We start from the raw sequence: 18112 nt of genomic DNA, 5'->3' as shown, positions 1-18112 counted from the left end.
ACTACTGTGGCATGAATTCCAAAGCCGGTTCCCTCCACCCCCACCCTGACCCAGCACGAGAACACAATTCAAAGTCTGGTTCCTCACAGCATACTGGGGCTTTAGGACTGAACATAGCAATAGAATACTCAAGAAAAAGAAGTCACAGTATTACTTCTCTGGGAATGCTAAATGCACATTCTGAAGTTGCTACCACATTTCACACATTGTTACAGATAGAGCAGTTAATATTTATTTACTTCAAAATCATAGCAACAAGAGAAAAGGCACCCAGACTAAGAACTGTTTTGCTAGATGTTCAGTCAAATCCTAAGAAAATAGGCACAGCATACTCAATACTTCATATAAATCATGGCTCACTTTTCTAAACTTTACCCCAACTGCTTAAATTAAAATATTTAGTCCACAATTGGCATCTTAATGCATTAATGTACAAGAGTGAAGTTAGTCTCTCAAGTAAAGAATTTGCTATTTGTATTCCCATTAATTACAGGGAGTCAATGTGTGTTTCTCACTATTCACATTTTCAGATGACGCTGTATATAGCTTTGAAACTGTAATAATCCTATGGAACTCCTTCCTGTAGATTCTCAGCAATTAACACACTAGAACTGGTGTTGGTTTTGCTTCGTTCTTCCCCAAATATCCTTTGCAACTACAGGTGTTTAATTAAAGGCTGTTAAACAATTTAACTCCTCAGAAGAATACAAGTAAGAACTATTTATGAAGTAAATATTTGTTTAATTTACAAACATCAGTAGTATTACTGATATCAGTCCAAATAAGACAAAGCACACGGCATCACACATTTACATCTAATTTTTCTGTAAAAAAGTTTTTTTTAAATTTGAAAAAAATCTGCATTTTTACAGGGTATCCTGGGATTTGCTGAAAGAACACAACCCACTATAAATTGTTACTAGTTCTACATTGTGATTTAGCAGCAACATATTAACATGGGGAACATTACGGAAATAAAGTAGTTTTATTATTTGGAAAAAAGTCAGTCCTTCATAGTACAGCCTTTTTTTCTTGCCTTTAAAAAAAAATAAGAAACTCCACAGGAATATTAACTTGTAAAGGTCTATTTTCTAGTGTCATTTTCTACGTACCATTTTATTTTCTGTAAGTACTGTATATATAGGGAAACTTCTATACATTTGCCATCTAGTGTAAAGATTTCTCTCATACAAGTTCTCAGGAGGTGTCCTGAATGTTGGCTGTATGTGAAAATCGCAAATTATCACTTTCCATTTCAGTCACCAAGTGGTGAGATGCTAAGGAAAAACAACAAAACAAGAAGAAAGAAACAGACCAAAACACATTTACCCCAAGATGACATGCTATGTTAGTTCTATTGCAAAAAAATCCTGATTTTTAAGTCTTTCTTAAGAAAAGCAAAGTACAAAAATATCAGGACAAATATAAATTAATATATATTAAAGCATTGAAAAACAGGACAAGGGTTGGCCTAAAAAGTTAAGTACAATGTACTTTGATACAATAAATATTTCTCAATGAAACCAAATACTGTATAGAGCTGTTTAGAACGCATAGAAACAAAAATACATATTATTACTAATTATTCAATCAATAATCTATTTTATCATCCCCTTAACATTTATATTACAAAAATTAATACTGGAAAAGGGTAGATATACACTTTTTTGTATGCTTCTTTTGCTAACATGCTGACATAAAAGTATATATCATCAGAAGTTTGCAGGATTATAATATATTCTCACATTTTAACTTCTCCCTTCCACTAAATTGGCACCCCCTCTTCTCAAGATGCTTAATAATTATGCCACATAAAACCCATCACGTACATATGTTAAACCAACATAATCCGATTCCCTTCACCCACAACTCCTCCTCATCTCTATAATTGGCATGGTCTGTCAACATAGTAAATATACTGACATGAAAATGAAAAAAAACAAGCTTTATGTTCTAGTCAGTTTTTCATCAGTGAGCTGTAGGCTGAAAGTCATGTGTGTATAATATCAGTTTATCTTCAGCATGTTACAAAGAAGAATCCATGATTAAGCAGTTAAGTTTCCCATTGCTGTTGCAATGTTAAAGGGTCTTTTTTTTCCTTCAGAGTTCCTCTTGTTTACGAAAAGTTTCAGTTCAAGAACTTGAATCTTTTTGCAAATGAAGTCTTTATTCTCTTAATAAAAATAAGTCTGTTCTGTATTTTACAATATATTTCAAATATTTTCACTATGAAGTATTAATTAGTCCGACATGGTCAATAAGTATACAACATTTTCAAAAGACACATGTGACAGGGGCACATTTAGGAGGTGCACTTTGTACAGCCACACTTCACCACCTTCTCAACCTCGTCCACAAATGAGGACCCATCAGTGCATTCAAAAGAATATTTCCGTCTCTTGCTCCTTAGCGGTCCGCAGCACTGCCCAATTGAACAACCTCCTTTACATTCTAATCTTGATACCTTCTTGGTCGTCTGGCACGCGGCATACCCTTGTTGCTTTTGGTAGTAATCTCTGATTCGTTCCCCTCGACAAGAGATTTCTGTGAAAAACAAAATGATATATGGTTTAAAGATGCAAGTGACTGTATGTTTTATAATATACAGTTTAGGTAAGAAGATGCCATGCTTCTAAATTCAACTGTTCTTTTACAATTTGAGTTTATTACAGATTTAGAAACTAATGATTTCACTCACATTATTTTTTTATTTTCTCAATTTTACCTTTTTTGTGCCTGCTATTTTCAGTAACATTTACACTGTGTATATTGAAGCCATAACAGAAAACATTAGTATGACAGGAAAATTGGAAGATATAATCTTTATTGCACAAATACACATCTTTTGTTCTTACATTGCTTGCAGCTGGTTCTGTTTACCATAGGGAAATGATTTACAGAGCATGCATTTTAATTTTTCAGCTCTGGAGTTTTATATTATTCAGTCTATTATTTAATACAGGCTATACACATTCAACTTACTCCATAAATTACTGAGATATAAAATTATCTAAACATGTGACATCTGTTAAAACTTCTATGAGTATATTCCCCTGTTCTAATTCTAATGATGCATGATAAAAAATAAATAAATGCCAGCTGGGGTCAGAGAAAAAAAAAGGGGGGGTAGGGGGTTGTAGAAAGGAAGTACTTTGACACATGAAAGAAAAAAGAAAAGGGGGAGGAAGTCATCCTGTTTTCATCCATCTCACCTGCATAATTCGCTGTGATATATCAGTTGAAGCTGAGAGGTCAAAAGTAGAGTTTGTGATAAAACTAGGAGCAGAATCATTGGATTTGGCTTCTCAGTTGCAGAAGACAGAGAAACAATAAATACAGAAAGATACAGCAGGTAAAAGGTAATAGTTATATATAGCAAAAATGTGCTTCTCAATAAAGGTAAAAAAGAAATGTTTTCACAGCAAAACATGATGAAAAAATCTTCAAAGCGTAAATAATTAATGGGAAATTTGTTAGTTTTTTTTTCTCTCAGTGAGACAAGCCCCTTATATATATTTTAAAAAAGCAACACAAATGTATGTTGTGGAAGAAATGGTAATGTTTTGTTCTTCATGTTCCAACATCAAGTAATGATAACATGCTGAATTATTTACCTTTATCACAGCTGTCCCCCGTGTACCCGCTGCTGCATTCGCAATATGGTTTCCCAAGGCCGGAAAGCCTGCATTTTCCATGTTTACACTTGATGGACTGGCAGGGGTTAAACAATTCTTCCTCTTCATCACAGAGGACTCCCCCATGTCCCTGCAGGCATTTACAACTGTATGAAAATGCATTGATTGGCAAGCAGGTACCATGTACACATCTACAGGGGAAACAAGCCCAAGAGAATAAAAGTGAATTATTGATAGAAGTTTAGACTAAGCAACATTAACTACAAAAAGCAATTGCTTAGAGACTTAAATGCACTTTTTCAGTAGAGATGCAATTGAGTGGTTTATACAAAATTTTTTTTTCCATAATCGGTATGAAAGTTTTTAAAAAAACACACTGCAGTATTGGATATTATTCTGTTATTGCCAAAAACCAGCCACTGTAGATGTGTTATGGAAATCTCGTACAGGTCACATTTAAATAAATCCAGCATTCCTCCTGCACCTACATTTTAATGAGAGTTTGGGTGTGCAAGGAATGCAAGATCATACATATGCCTGATAAACAAACTCAATAGAAATTAAACTTGAACAATGAAAGGAAAATGTTACTTACTTGTAATTTTTCTTCTTTGAAAGTATCATTTCACAAGATTATCCTGCCTAAAGGTGTTGGGCTCCCAGCACAAGACTGGTCAGTATCACACTAACTCAAATGTTTCCGGCCCTCTAAAGCTATGTCAGCCTGTTGGCTGTACGCAGTACTTGCCCCTGCCTCCTCCTCCTCTCCCTTCTGCATTCTGTGATCATTCATCACCAACAGATATTCCTTCCAGATCCATAACCTTCTGGCCAGTTCCTGACTACATGGGAAGCCAGTAAGGCTTCTTCCACTGGGATCCAAACATCCACTGAGACTACATCTTAAAAAGATATGACACAGGCACTATGATTACTGTTTTAGCTATGAAATCCAACATTTGTAACAGTCAAACTGTCCCCTCCTGATTCTCAAAACCTGTTTCAGTAGACTTAGATGTCCTAAGGCCTGTCTGTTCCCTGGATGATGAGTTGTTTTAATCAAAAGACTAAATGCAGAGAGTTGGTTAAAAACAACTCATCATCCAAGGAACAGGCAGATCATCAATTTGCAATGGATGTGCTGAGAATATCGAAAGCTTGATATGCTCTACAGAGGTTGTCTTTGACGACAATACAAATTGCATCACACCAACTAGTAATGAGGATCTGCTGGATTTAGAAAGTTGTTAGATCTGTGCCAATGCCAGGTCTTGCACCCAACAAATCTTTGAGGCATTCAAACCAAACTAGAGTTAAAAAACCATCAAGTGCAGTGTCTTATTCTCTATCTTCAAGGTACTCAATAGCTAGGACCCAACATGCCTAAATTATTGCCAAAAGCTTCAGAATCAGGACCCTGGTGAACAATTCTACATTTCTAGCACAATGGAACCATGAGTAAAGCTCATCTGGGCAAGTGTCAGAACTTTCATGGGGACTGGCCCAAGACTCATCAATGAACTATCACAGAAATTAAGGACCATTACCCTCTTCCATTCCCAGTGTAAAGTGAACATCTTCAGCCTAGCCTTAGAGAATCATAGAATATTAGAACTGGAAGGGACCTTGTGAGGTCATCATATCCAGTCTTCTGCCCTCACAGTAGCACCAAACACCATCTAGATTGGCACCAACAGATGCCTATCCCAACCTGATCTGAAATATCTCCAATGATGGAGATTCCATAACTTCCCTAGGCAACTTATTCCAGTGTTTAACCACCCTGATAGGAAGTTTTACCTCATGTGCAACCTAAAACTCTTTTCTTGCAATTTAAGCCCATTGAAATTTAAGGTTTCTCCAGAATGAACACACAGAAGAACATACATTCAAAGAACCTGAAATAAAATACATGGAAACTTTAAAAAAAAAATCAAAGAAAACACTATGAAGATTGTCCTCTAAGGGAGAAGATGAGAGAGAAAGCAAGCCATTCATGAGAGATGTTTCTTAATCCATTAGCGGAAGGTGCTCAGACATTCCAGTGTTGAAGGCAGTACAGAAACGCATATGGAACCAAATACACTTCTTTCACAGGTGCCTCTAACTGTGTCTGTAGGTGCGCCTCACAAAACTTTGATGAATGACATTTCCACATTATATTTGACTTCCAAAGCAAAAAATGCAGCAGACTTGCTCACCTATGATGAGCATGTTGCAGCTGATCTTTTTGTGGAAGCTATTCAATTTTCCCTTCTTTCTCCACTTGAGAGGGGGAAAAAAAAAAGGTTATCCCGGCAAAGAGATCCCTGAATAAAACCCAACAACTTGGTCTGACTGAGTGCTGAAATAATTCAAAACTTCACTAATGTGGCTTTGGGAGAAGAGTAACAAACTTCAGAATACTGAAACATTTTGAAGTCAGTGCAAACAAACACTGTTGAAATAGTTAAGCCAAAGCCTCAAAGTCATCAGTAGTATCAACATATAATATGCCAAAATAGACTTAAAATCACTACCTCGGTGCTGAAAACAACTCAGCAGAATCTAAGCAAAACCCCAAGTGGACCCACTGGATATCAAAGGAACATCGTGGTTTTGGATCATTGAAAAACAAGCAGACAACAAAAAATCCCTGTGTTTTGGAGCTACTTACAACAATGAGAGATCAGTGTTAACAGTTCCAAAAAATATAGCTTTCACAGGGAGTGGCTAGTTGAGTTATGGTTAAGAAAGTTGCCTGGGGAGATGAAACAGCAAACGTACCCAATAGCTGATTTAAAACAAACAAACAAAAAAACTGAGTTAGTGGAGTTACTGATCTGATTTGTACTAGGTATCTAAGACCCAACAATGAGAACCTTGTGAGGATGCTTTCTTTATCTACGCATCTATCAAGAAAAATATTCAGGAGGAATATGCAGCTCAAATGGGTTAGCCAAATTATAATAAAACAAAATTGTATCTCAGGATCACTCACATTACTCATTATGGACTTAACACAGAAGTTTGACTGTGTATTGGGAAAAATATCTACCAGTTGGGTAATGTGACAATACAAAAGCACAAAAAGTAGCTATGAAGAGTGGCATTACTTCTTGTGGGAGAAAAAGTTGATAGAATATTTCAGAAACAAAATCACTTTAACAAAATTATGAATACATAAATTGATGTGTGCTTCATTTGTAAAGCCTCCCTGATTATTTCTTAGGCCAATCCTCAGGACTTATGTCAATAGTCATATTCAGACCAGTATAGTTCAGTATAGTAGAAGATGTGTGCAAATACAAGGGTACCAACTCTTATGGCCTTTGGCAGGACTTAAGTAAAGCTACAGAAATTTTGTCATACCATCTGCACTAGAAAGTGTCACTCATTAACACCTAAAGTTTCTGAGTGCTCTTCAAGCTCAGCCCACTAAAGGCAACACAGCTTTGATCCAACCTCTGAATCACCTTTACCATGACACGCACAGTATATTTGTATTATTCTGAAAAAGTTTGAGTTCTACATTGACTGTACATAACAGGACGCTCATATCGACACTTCAAATTAAATTCTCTCTCTATCTTGAGGAAGGACGTACTTATTTCCAAGACAAGGGTCGTTGGTTTGCTCATCACACAGTGGTCCAATCCATCCTCCTTCACACTCGCAGGTAAATCCTGACTGGCTTGTTGCATGGCAGGTTCCATGCACGCACACTTTTTTGTGACAGGGCTCACAACCAGGAATAATTCCCACTTGCAGTGGCACATTTCTAAAGTCCTGCAGTTCACTGTTGATATACAAATTACGGATGCAGCCATGGAAACTGGTACCGTTCTGGCCTGGGGACTGGCGGAGAGCTGCAATGTTGTTTTTCACAGGCATACCTACAAAATGAACATCAAGTCATAAGTACATTGTTTGGTAGGTACAGTTTTGTATGCTTTTACTGTTTTTTTTATTAAAATAATTGTTCCCAATTAATCAGTCATAGACATGGCACATACAATTGTCAAAGATAGGGTCAATATATAGATCTAGGTATGGTTCAGGTTAAGCAACAACAAAATGCATTACACTAACCTGGTGATACTTCATCCAAGCAAGGTGAAATTTTCACAAGCTCAGCTGGTCTCAATATTTCAATCACCTTGAACTGAAGAGCTCAGAAGCATGCAAACCAAAATCTCTTTCAAATTTTGGACCACACCAATTGTGCCAATGGTAGTGATGGGTTCAGATTCAAATAGGAACTTCACAGAACTGAGAAGTTGGAGGTCTGAAGTTCTGGTTTTGGCCCATTTCTAGTAGGTATAGATAACACTGTTTTCTAAACCTTCACTGTCATTCACAAATTAATTTAAAAAACAGTTTGTGTTGAAATTTAGCATATAGAATCAGATTCTCAGAAATGCTGAAATGCCACAACTCCAGCTGAACTCACTGGGAGCTATGGAAGTTCAACATTTCTGAAAGTCAGGCCCTCACTTCTTGCACACGAAATTTTGTGGCAAAAATTATACAAAAAGTTTTGTTTTCTTGAAAGGTGAAAATTCATATACCAGTGATTATTTTCACAACTGAAATTTATAGTCCAATCTACAATTGTTACAGAAAGAGTGAGGTCATGCAGATACATGGAGTGAAATTTAATATATCCTTTAAAAATGTTGGACTTTAATTTAGTATGAGAACTTTTGTACAGGACTCTTCTTGCAGAAGCAATCAGTTTTTAGACTTGCCCCTGGATATTGGTCTATTAATTGTTTCATAAATGCCTAATGCTTCCAGGGGAAGAAAAAACTGCAGGAGTCACAGCACACTCCAAATACAAGTGGAAATTCCAGATACTTGGTAACTTGGTTTGATACTTGGTTCGACTAGGACTGATCTAGTCTAAAATTAAGACAGTTTTAGGTTTGACTAGTGCAACAGAATGGGGTGAGTAACAGTCAGGATTCCCTAAGTGTCCCTGACTCAGACTTCACGAGGAGGACTCCTCCTTTGAGAACACCTCACCCAGCCCCCCTCTCCTTAGCCATGTGGGCTGCAAAAAGAAAATAAAACCAATTTTTTGATGTGATTTCAGAGTGAAGGTTCTCAACAGCTGGGAATGGAGCTAGTGTGTATTACAACAGGTGAAATAATATCAGGCAAATATTACAATGAGTAAATCACTTGAAAGAAATGTTCAAATGTCCAAGTCAATTTCAAAGAAATATTTCTCTAGAATCAGAGATGCATACATGTAGCATAGTGACTCACCTACCACATAGGCAAATAGGGGCAGAAGAACAGTGGCTATAGAAACCTTCATTCTTAAGTTAATGACCTTTGTGTGGTTAAGAATTCATTAATTTTTACACATTCGTCATACAGGATGTATAAAGTTTCCTTTCTAGGACACTCATCATGCAGCAAGATCCACATAGGCTCACACTTATACCTATGCAAAATCAAGAACACAGACCTGACAATCCTCAATCAACTGTCATTTTAGGGACTAATTAGAAGCAACAGAAAGGATGGTTACTTACATACTGGAGTTCTTCAAGATGCTTTATTTCACATAGATCCTACTCTAAAGTGTGTGCAGGCCTGGAATTTCTTAGCCAGCCCAGTCCACTGGGATTGTGCATGAGGTTGCATTCCCTCTCACCCACTATATTGGGTGTATAAAATGTGGAAGCAGGCCAGACCACCATGTCTTCACTAGTACAGAAAATCCTCTTGGAGAACTCCAGTTATTGCATGGTGAGCAACCTCTCTTGTTTGAGCATTTGTCTATACGCATTCCACTGTAGATGGCTAGTGGTTATTCTGGAGAAGGTGAGCGATAGTAGTCCTATTTATATAGTGACTATAAAATACCTCGTGCAATTGGAAGTTTGATATCAAAGCCCCAAAAATGGAGTAGTGATGAACTCAGGCATAGAATTCCAAGTTACTGTCCTCCAAATTCCAGAAATAGGGGCCCTCTAAAACAAGCTACTGATATTGACTGATTCCCAGTCAACTTTGCCCTAACTCCAGGGAAAAGAGGTATTTTGTTTAATTACTAGTACATCTCAATGCTACCTATAGCCCATTTCAGGACCATTTGAGAACACACAACTTGTCCTTCAGAATTACCACCAAAAACCACAGTCTGGATGATTTACAAAGTGGCTTTCTTCTGAAAACCATTTACTTCTTCTTCTGGACTAAGAATGTCCAGCTCATGTTTGTTTCACCTCTGCTGGAGAATCATGAAATTTAGGAAAAAATACTGGTTAACTGTATAAATTGGTTTATCTGAAACTACGTTTGGTAAATTTTCTGGATATGGTCTGAGAATAACTGTCTTTTTGGGGAAAAAATATAAGGAGGTCTTATCATCAAAGCCTGAATTTTCCAGAGAGAGGTGGCAATGGCTACCAAAAATGTCAGTTTAACAGAAGTGACAGAGAGGATGTGATGCAGGGGGATCAAAGGGAGAATTCATCAAAGACAGGAGAGCTACATTCCAGTCACAGGTAGGAAACCACTCCTCAGCCAGTAGGAATGCATGAATTAGGTCCCTAAAAATGTAGATTGCATTTATTGATATCATGTAGAGCTTTGAGTGTGATTCAGCTACATGCCATCTGAGAAGTTCAGAAGTCAAAAAGATGCCCTAATGTACAGATGCATAAGGTCAACATATCAGAACTGATACACCCATGCTGAAGCTACTACTGACACCTGGTCCTTGTTCTGATACAGCTCTTTGAAAACTGGGACTCGATGGAATGGAGGAAAGGGCATAAAACAAATTCTTTCCCACTGAATCAAAAATGTCTTTACCATAAAACTCCTGGTCTTACTGCTCCTCAGGAATGCCTTCCAGGCTAAGGAGTAGACCTCAGCTCTGCACCTTTTAATTTTCAACTGAAACAAATAACCGCCTCTACACAGGTTTGATGTGTCCACCACCAGAATCTCTGGAGGAGGTTGTGGATCAAACAGAATACACTGACATACATTTTGAGCATCTCTCCACCAAAGCAGAGATGCCAATATTTTCAAAAGTACGTGCACCATCCATGCCACATTTGGTTAGCTGATAAGTGAAGCTTTGAAGAGGCCAAACACTCATCTTTGACATTGAAGCAACTAAATTTAAGCTGCCATCTGATCCAGTGCACTTAGGAGACGTCTCACTGCCATTTTTGGATGAGCAATATATAAAATGAGATGACTTTTTTTTTTTTTATGAGAAAAACAAACACCCTATTGCCAATCTGGAATAAACACATTTTATCAAGTGAGTAGGGGTGAGAGAGTAGTTCTCTCACTAGATCCAGAGGTCCAGTTTGGAAAACAACTGCGTGATGTCTTGTTGCAATGAGTGACTTCAAATTAGCCAAGATACAGATACATGTAAAATCACAGAAGTGTGGGGCTAGAAGTGCCCTCAAGATGTCAGCTCATGCATCACCAGTACTGAAGCAAGTATACTGGGCCATCCCTGAACAAAAGTTTGCCTCACCTATTCTTTAAACACTCGGTGAAAGGGATTCCATAATTTCCCTAGATAACCTGTTTGAGCTTATTATACATATAATTAAAAAAGTTTTTCTTACTAACCTAAATCTCTCCTGCTGCAAATTAAGCCTATTACTTCTTGTCCTAACATTGGGGAACAATTGATCAACATCCTATTTGTAACACCCCGTTACATATTTGAAGGCTGCTTATCTTCTCTGAAGTTTACAAGCCCAGGTTTTTCAGTCTTCTTTTATATGCCATATTTTTCTAAACCTCTTAATTGCATTGGTCTCCTTTGCACTCTTTCCAATTTGCTCACATCTTTCTTAATGCGTGATATGTAAAATTGAATACAGTACTCGACCTGAAACCTCACCAGTGCTCAGTAGATCAGAAAGATTTCTTATACTGTCTTACATAACTATATGCAACACTTCCCCAGAACTACATTTGCCGTTTAACACAATCACACAACATTTCGGCTGATCCATTATAATCCCCAGAACCTTTTCCAAAGTACCATGATTTAGCCAGAAATGCCCCATGTTCAGTGTGTATATTCGATTTTTCCTTTCTAAATGCAGAATTTTATGCCTATGTTTATTAGATTTCATATCACATATTTCAGATCAGAGAATGTGAAACATCTCTGAAGCAGGAGATCTAGGACAAGAGAGACTCCCTCCAAAGCTACCTTTAGTAATCAGTCTTGGAAGGGGAAGAGATCTAGGAGATTCTGCTGCCATTATAAGATAATTATGAATATCAATAAAATTCTTCTCAAACATATCAAATTCCTGAAGTGCAGAAACAGGAAGACTCACACATAACAGTATGAGTAGCTGGCAATGGTATGGTAGCTGCCAGATGCATAAAGTCTTCATCTTCACCACACTGGGTTCTGTACTAGCACAGATTTGGATATCGTAGATGAAAGAAAAACCTCTAGTGAAGGGGACATTAATTCTGGAGAGATGATTAGATCTGCAGGAGATGTAGATGTAGCTATGGTGGACATAGAAAGCAGTACAGATGACAATGGTACCGTGACCAACAGTATGGTGGGGCTGTCTCTGCAGATAAATTTTTATCAGAGGGTAATACCAATGCATGTGTAGCACATAGCATTGATACTGATGATGCCAAGGAAACAGTGCTAGTCACCCAAAATAAAGGTTGCAGAACTGCTGTAGAACACCACAATCTCACAATCACTGATGACTCACAATGCTAATGTGATTTTGAAGAAGTTAGTTTAGGCAAGTCACAGGAATTTTGATAGTAAGCTTTCCCCTGAGGATGATCACCGCAGGTTTAGGTCTTACCTGGGGCAGTCGGGGCCTTTGACTTATCCCACTTAAGGATCAAAAAGTTTAGCTCCAGCACTTGCTGAAACTGCTTTTGAAGCAAGGAAATACTGCTTTTTTAAGACAGACCTCTTAAGTTTTCCATCAGAAAAAAATTCAGTGGGCACCATGAGCCTTCTGTGCACTATCAAAGATGGTGAAAACAGCAGCACTGGAAGTGCTCTGCCTTCTAGAACTTTGCTGTAGGGGCTTATGAACATGCAGGACATATGAGCAACCCCAAAGGACACTGTTTGTTTAATGATGTTGGGCTCATGTGCATGCAGCGCACATACTGAGAGTGAGTGCTGTGTGGACACATACTGCCCCCCACCCCGCCAGTGCCAATTTCAATCATTTATTTTCTTAGGATTCTAATGCTTGCTTAAAAATTATTTGTTATTGCAAAAAAAGTACTCACATAATACCTACAGCACGAAAGCGAGAACTGTCACAACTTGTTACTGTTCCTGCCTGTTGCCTAACATCTTCTCTCGATGTGCCATAGCTCTTACATAAATTATACTGTAAACTCCTCAGGGCAGAAACTGAGGCTGTAATTTTCCCACTGCTTTACATCTTCCCACCATTTACAGGTGAGTTTATTTACAGTGTATGTGAATGTAAAACACCACCAAAATAGAATGGTAGCATTTTACCACCCATTTTCCACAGGCATAGATGACTATTCAAGGTGTTAAGGAGTCAAAAACAGTGGTTTGCCTACGAAATGCTATGCACTTCTCCAGTCCTTCTCAAAACTAAATAATAGGAAAAGCGTCATTCCCCTACCTCCTACATAAAGTGGGGAGTCAACATTCAAAGTTGATTGCTTGGATAGGTTGGTGATGATCTTGGGGCTTCCTCCATCAACAGACAAAGACAGAATCTGATCCATGGCTAGCAGCTCCACTATGTGGAAATTCCCATCATTTATTGTCTCAACACTGCAACAACAAAAAAGTTTTAAAACATTTGAATCTTGGTTAGGATTTCCTTACCCTTCTGTCCTTTAAACCAAGGGTGGGGAACCCTTTTATTAGATTGGGAGCCACTGACCCACAGAAAAACCAGTCAAAAGCCACATAAAAGTGAGAAGCAAAACAAAAACACCCTGAAACCCTCACTGACACACCTCACTCCCCTCATACTCCAGTACCCTGGGCAGGAGGCTAGAGAAGAGACAACTGAGGTTCAGGACTTCCTCAGGGCTAGGTTAACTCTTTTTGGAACCCAGAGAGGGACCAAAAATGGGTAGGTTCTGCGTGCAGGAGGAATCCTGGCCAGAGACACAGGGAAAACCTCTCTGTAGGCAGTGTTATGCTGCTGTTCTCCCAGCTGAGGGCAAGGAAGGAGAAGTGCTCCCAGCTCCTCCCAGCACCCAGCAGAGCCCGCAGTCCGGATCCAGCCCCAACTTACCTGATCCAGCCCACACGGCTTGGGCCTCCCCGCCTCAGCCACAGGCTGGATGCTAGAGAGGGAGCCCCAAGCCTCAGGGTACAGATCCAGGCAAGCCACAGATGTGTAGTCATGATTATTAACAGATTAAAAAATTGTATCACTATTTCTAGAGCACTGTAGTATTGCTAATATATATGTTCTACATATTAACAGCACCTTGCAGTCTGAAGTATTTCCAAAAGAGTTTGCTGACCATATACATATAACTTCAACCAGACATTACGTTTGGTAGAGTAGAAGGATGGAAATTTTGACTACAGTCAATCTCCTACCTTTACAAAATGTACCATGAAAGCATGTAAAATGAACACCAAACAGTATTCCATTTATATGTCTGGAAAGAGTTTAGAGCGGACACCTGTGAGATTTGAATCTGTTGTTCCTGAGAATCCAGGCTGTGCCTACACTTAGGATTTGCAGACATACTCCCATCACTGTTCTAACACTGGGGCTACAGGTATATTTGGAGCACGAGCTATGCTTTCCAGCTCAAGCAGACATAATGCTAGAATGCTACGATAGCAGCATAGCTGCAATAGCACTGGCAGCAGCAGCATTGGCTAGCCAGACCAAGTCCATGTTCACAGGGTCTGTGATGTTTGTAGTCAAGGTGGTTAGTCTGTGTTGCCACTTGCCAGTGCTTGTGCTATAGAGTCTATGCTACTATTGGGTGAGAATTAATAAGAGTATCTACTTGGCATAGGAAACACATCTCCAGCTCCAAGTGTAGGTGCATCCTTTCACAGGTAAAGTACCAGAGTAAACTAGGCACAGGTACGTTTTTGCATTTTTCCACTACTTAATACAGAGACATGAATTTGTGGTTGTCTATATCACGTCTTCTCTCTTTGCTAGCACGGAGAGAGAACGACAGAGTTCCCAGTACATTGAAGGCCTTCCTGTTTCAACCCTCAGGTTTAAACGTCTGAAAGGGAATAAGTACTTTTTGGCATGTGAAGGAAGAGAGATTGCTGTGCTACAAATGAAAAAGTTAAAAATGTTTTGATTCCAACATGGCAAGGTCTAATTTTCTGACCAGTTCACATATATAAAGTAAGATGTGCACCATTAAACTGCATAAATAGATAGATAGATAGAATGACTTGAGGTTTTCAATCTGATAGGAAGAAGACTACAAATATCGGCTCTGTGTGCAGGGCTTTAAAAATGCAGCACTGACGTTCATTTAACATATTCTGATGTTTTCAAGAACAATATGGTGCAAGGTTGAACAATCCACATCACTATTTGCTAGAGATAACCAAGAGAAAGCAGTAATATTGTGCACATTTTACTCCTTAGGAATTTGATACAGACATGCAATCTTAGAACATATCAATCTTGCTTTAAGTACGAATGAAAAGGATCAATAAAACACTGAATCCAAGTCTTTATAGTAAGCAGTTGTGTAAGTCAAGAGATATAAAAAAAAATGTTTAAAGTGGAAAAAAACCCACCCCTTTCCCTTGAGTGAACAACAAAATCTGGTTTAAACTTTTATTTACAGGTGGAAAAACTGCTGTGGAAAGCAGGAAAGGTTATTAACCTTGTGCAGTACCTGTAGTTCTTTGAGATGTGTACCATTATGGGTGCATCACTTCAGGTAGCATTGCCTGTTCAGCCAACACATGCATCGTAAACACCCTCCTGCTCCTCAAAAAGGCTATCCAGAGCTGCACAATCAAATTGCTCTCAGTTCCATCAGTTTTCCAAAGTTCCCTAGTGGAAATGCTAAAGCAAAGGGGATGGAGAGCAGGCAGTGGATCACACATGGAGACTCATTTGGAAGAAAAATTACTAGGTGAGTAACCTCTTCTTCTTTGAGTAGTATCCCTGTGCGTGTTCCACTTCAGGTGATTACCAAGTAATGTCCACTAAAGCTTTGTAACATAGTGTAGTACATCCAAACACAGTATCTGAAAGCTGAATCACGGATTACTGAATAATGTGTCAAAAAAGTGTGTATGGAGGTCCAAGTTGCAGCTCTAGAGATCTCAGCACTGTGGATATTAAGACCACAGAAGCAGAAAAGGCTCCCTAACAAGAGGTTGAAGATTATTACATTGATAACAAGGGACAATACATCCAAATAGCCATCTGAAGATCTTGGATTAGAAATTGAGGATCATAGAATCACAGAGTTGGAAGAGACCTCAGAACAACATCCAGTCCAGCCCTGTGCTGAAAACACGAACAATCCCAATTAAGTCATCTCAGTCAGGGCTTTGTCAAACTGGGACTTAATTTCGAGAAATTGAGATTCCGCCATCTCTCTAGGTAACCTATTCCAGTACTTCACCACCTTCCTGGAGAAACAGTTTTTCCTAATATCCAACCTAGACCTCTCTGACTGCAGCTGGAGACCATCGCTCCTTGTTCTATCATCTGTCACCACTGAAAAGAGCCTCTCTCCATCCTCTTTGTAATCCCTCTTCAGGTATTCAACCACCTTCAATGGCTGTTATCAAATCCCCCCTCAGTCTTCTGTAGACTAAATAAGTCTAAGTCCCTCAACCTCTCCTCATAAGTCATGTGCTCCAGCCCCCTAATCATTTTGATGCCCTCTGCTGGATTCTCTCCAATGCATCTACATCCTTTTTATAATGGGGGCCCCAGAATTGGACACACTATTACAGACGTGGCCTCACCAGTGTCAAATAAAGTGGAATAATCACATCCCGAGATCTGGGGGCAATGCTCATATTAATGCAGCCCAATATACCATTAGCCTTTTTGGATACAAGGGCACATTATTCACTGATGTCCAGCTTCTTGTCTGCTGTAATGCCCAGGTCTTTTTCTAAAAAACTACTGGTTAACCAGTCAGTCCCCAACCTGTAGCAGTGTTTGGGGTTCTTATGTCCTAAGTGCAGGACTGTGCACATCTCCTTTTAAATCTCATAGGATTTCTCTTGGCCCAGTCCTCCAATTTGTCTAGTTTACTCTGGACCTGATCCTTACCCTCCAGCCTATCTCCCTCAGTCCCTAGCTTAGTGTCATGCATGAACTTGCTGAGGGTGCAATCCATCCCCTTATCCAAGTCGTTAATGAATATGTTGAACAAAACTGGCCCCAGGACAAACCCTTGGGGCACTCCACTTGAGCCTGATTGCCAACCAGACACTGAGCCATTGATCATAACCCGTTGAGCCTGATGATCTAAACAGCTTTCTATCCACCTTACCGTCCATTTATCCAATCAATACTTTTTAAAACTTGCTGGCAAGAATACTGTGAGAGACAATCAAAACCAGCTATATTACATCTACCGCCTTCTCAATATCCATCATAATAGGCAATCAGGTTGGTCAGGTATGATTTGCCTTTGGTGAATCCATGTTAACTATTCTTGATCACTTTTCTCTCTTCCAAGTGCTTCAAAATGGAGTCCTTGAGGATCCCCATGATTTTTCCAGGCATGGAGGTGAGGCTGACAGGTCTGTAGTTCACTGGATTTTCCTTCCCTTTTTCCCTGCATCCCTTGGACCTTTTAGTAAGAACACAGAAAACTGGGAATATTTTTAAATGTCTTCGTCCTGTCCAGGAAAAAGGTTAATGTCCTCTTTACACCACATCCTCCTTCGTCCAGTCTGCTTTAGGGGAAAAAAAACTGGAAGATGAATGCTCTGATAATTATGAGACTCGGATGTCACCTTCAGTAAGAATTTGGAGTACAGTTCTAGTTTAACCTTATCCTTGAAGAATACTCTAAAGGGGTGATATACCACTAGAGCCCCTCTCTCTCCAACTCTTCAAACAGATCTATTGCTTACCATGTGGGGCATTTGCATTGATATAAGTATAAAACAGGTTGACATTGGCTCAAAGGGAAGTCTTATAGGTATCTAGACAGGAAATAAAGATCCCAAATCTGGGTAAGATGTTCAAATTGTGCAAAAAGATCCATCAAGCCCTTAAGCAATCTTATCAACTAGTCTGCAAAAACTGAGAAAATTTTCACAGAGAGAATGAAAGGTTGTAATGGCAGGCAACAGCATACTCAAAGACAGCAACATCTTTCATTCAAGGACACTGTTGAAAGGTGTCTTACGCAACAGTGGTTGAACCTTACCAATTGCTGTAGATAAGCAATACAGGTAGACCACTTCCTAAATGTAATCATACCCTTTTCATTTCCTCAGAATAGGGTATTTTTAACCCCACAAACCATCC

General features: G+C 38.9%; 1 protein-coding gene across 3 annotated transcripts in view; it reads right to left on the bottom strand.

Annotated features, from left to right (window-relative positions):
- Positions 1–302: 302 nt before the first annotated feature.
- SLIT2 (slit guidance ligand 2) overlaps positions 303–18112 on the bottom strand; it is a 372755-nt gene continuing 354945 nt past the window's right edge. For 2 of the 3 annotated variants that reach the window (XM_074992549.1, XM_074992550.1), the window contains exons 33-36: positions 13271–13425; positions 7222–7510; positions 3615–3826; positions 303–2544 (exon numbers count right to left, since the gene is read on the bottom strand). In XM_074992549.1, coding sequence (XP_074848650.1) covers positions 2303–2544; positions 3615–3826; positions 7222–7510; positions 13271–13425 — 898 coding nt within the window. In that variant the 3' untranslated portion in view covers positions 303–2302. Of the gene's footprint in view, positions 2545–3614; positions 3827–7221; positions 7511–13270; positions 13426–18112 lie in introns of those variants that run through there. The other variant, XM_074992551.1, reaches the window with a different exon arrangement.

The sequence above is a fragment of the Carettochelys insculpta genome, chromosome 4, assembly GCF_033958435.1.
Source record: "Carettochelys insculpta isolate YL-2023 chromosome 4, ASM3395843v1, whole genome shotgun sequence".
Taxonomy (NCBI): domain Eukaryota; kingdom Metazoa; phylum Chordata; order Testudines; family Carettochelyidae; genus Carettochelys; species Carettochelys insculpta.
Note: the sequence above shows the minus strand (reverse complement) of the source record. Positions and strands in the feature narration are given on the sequence as shown.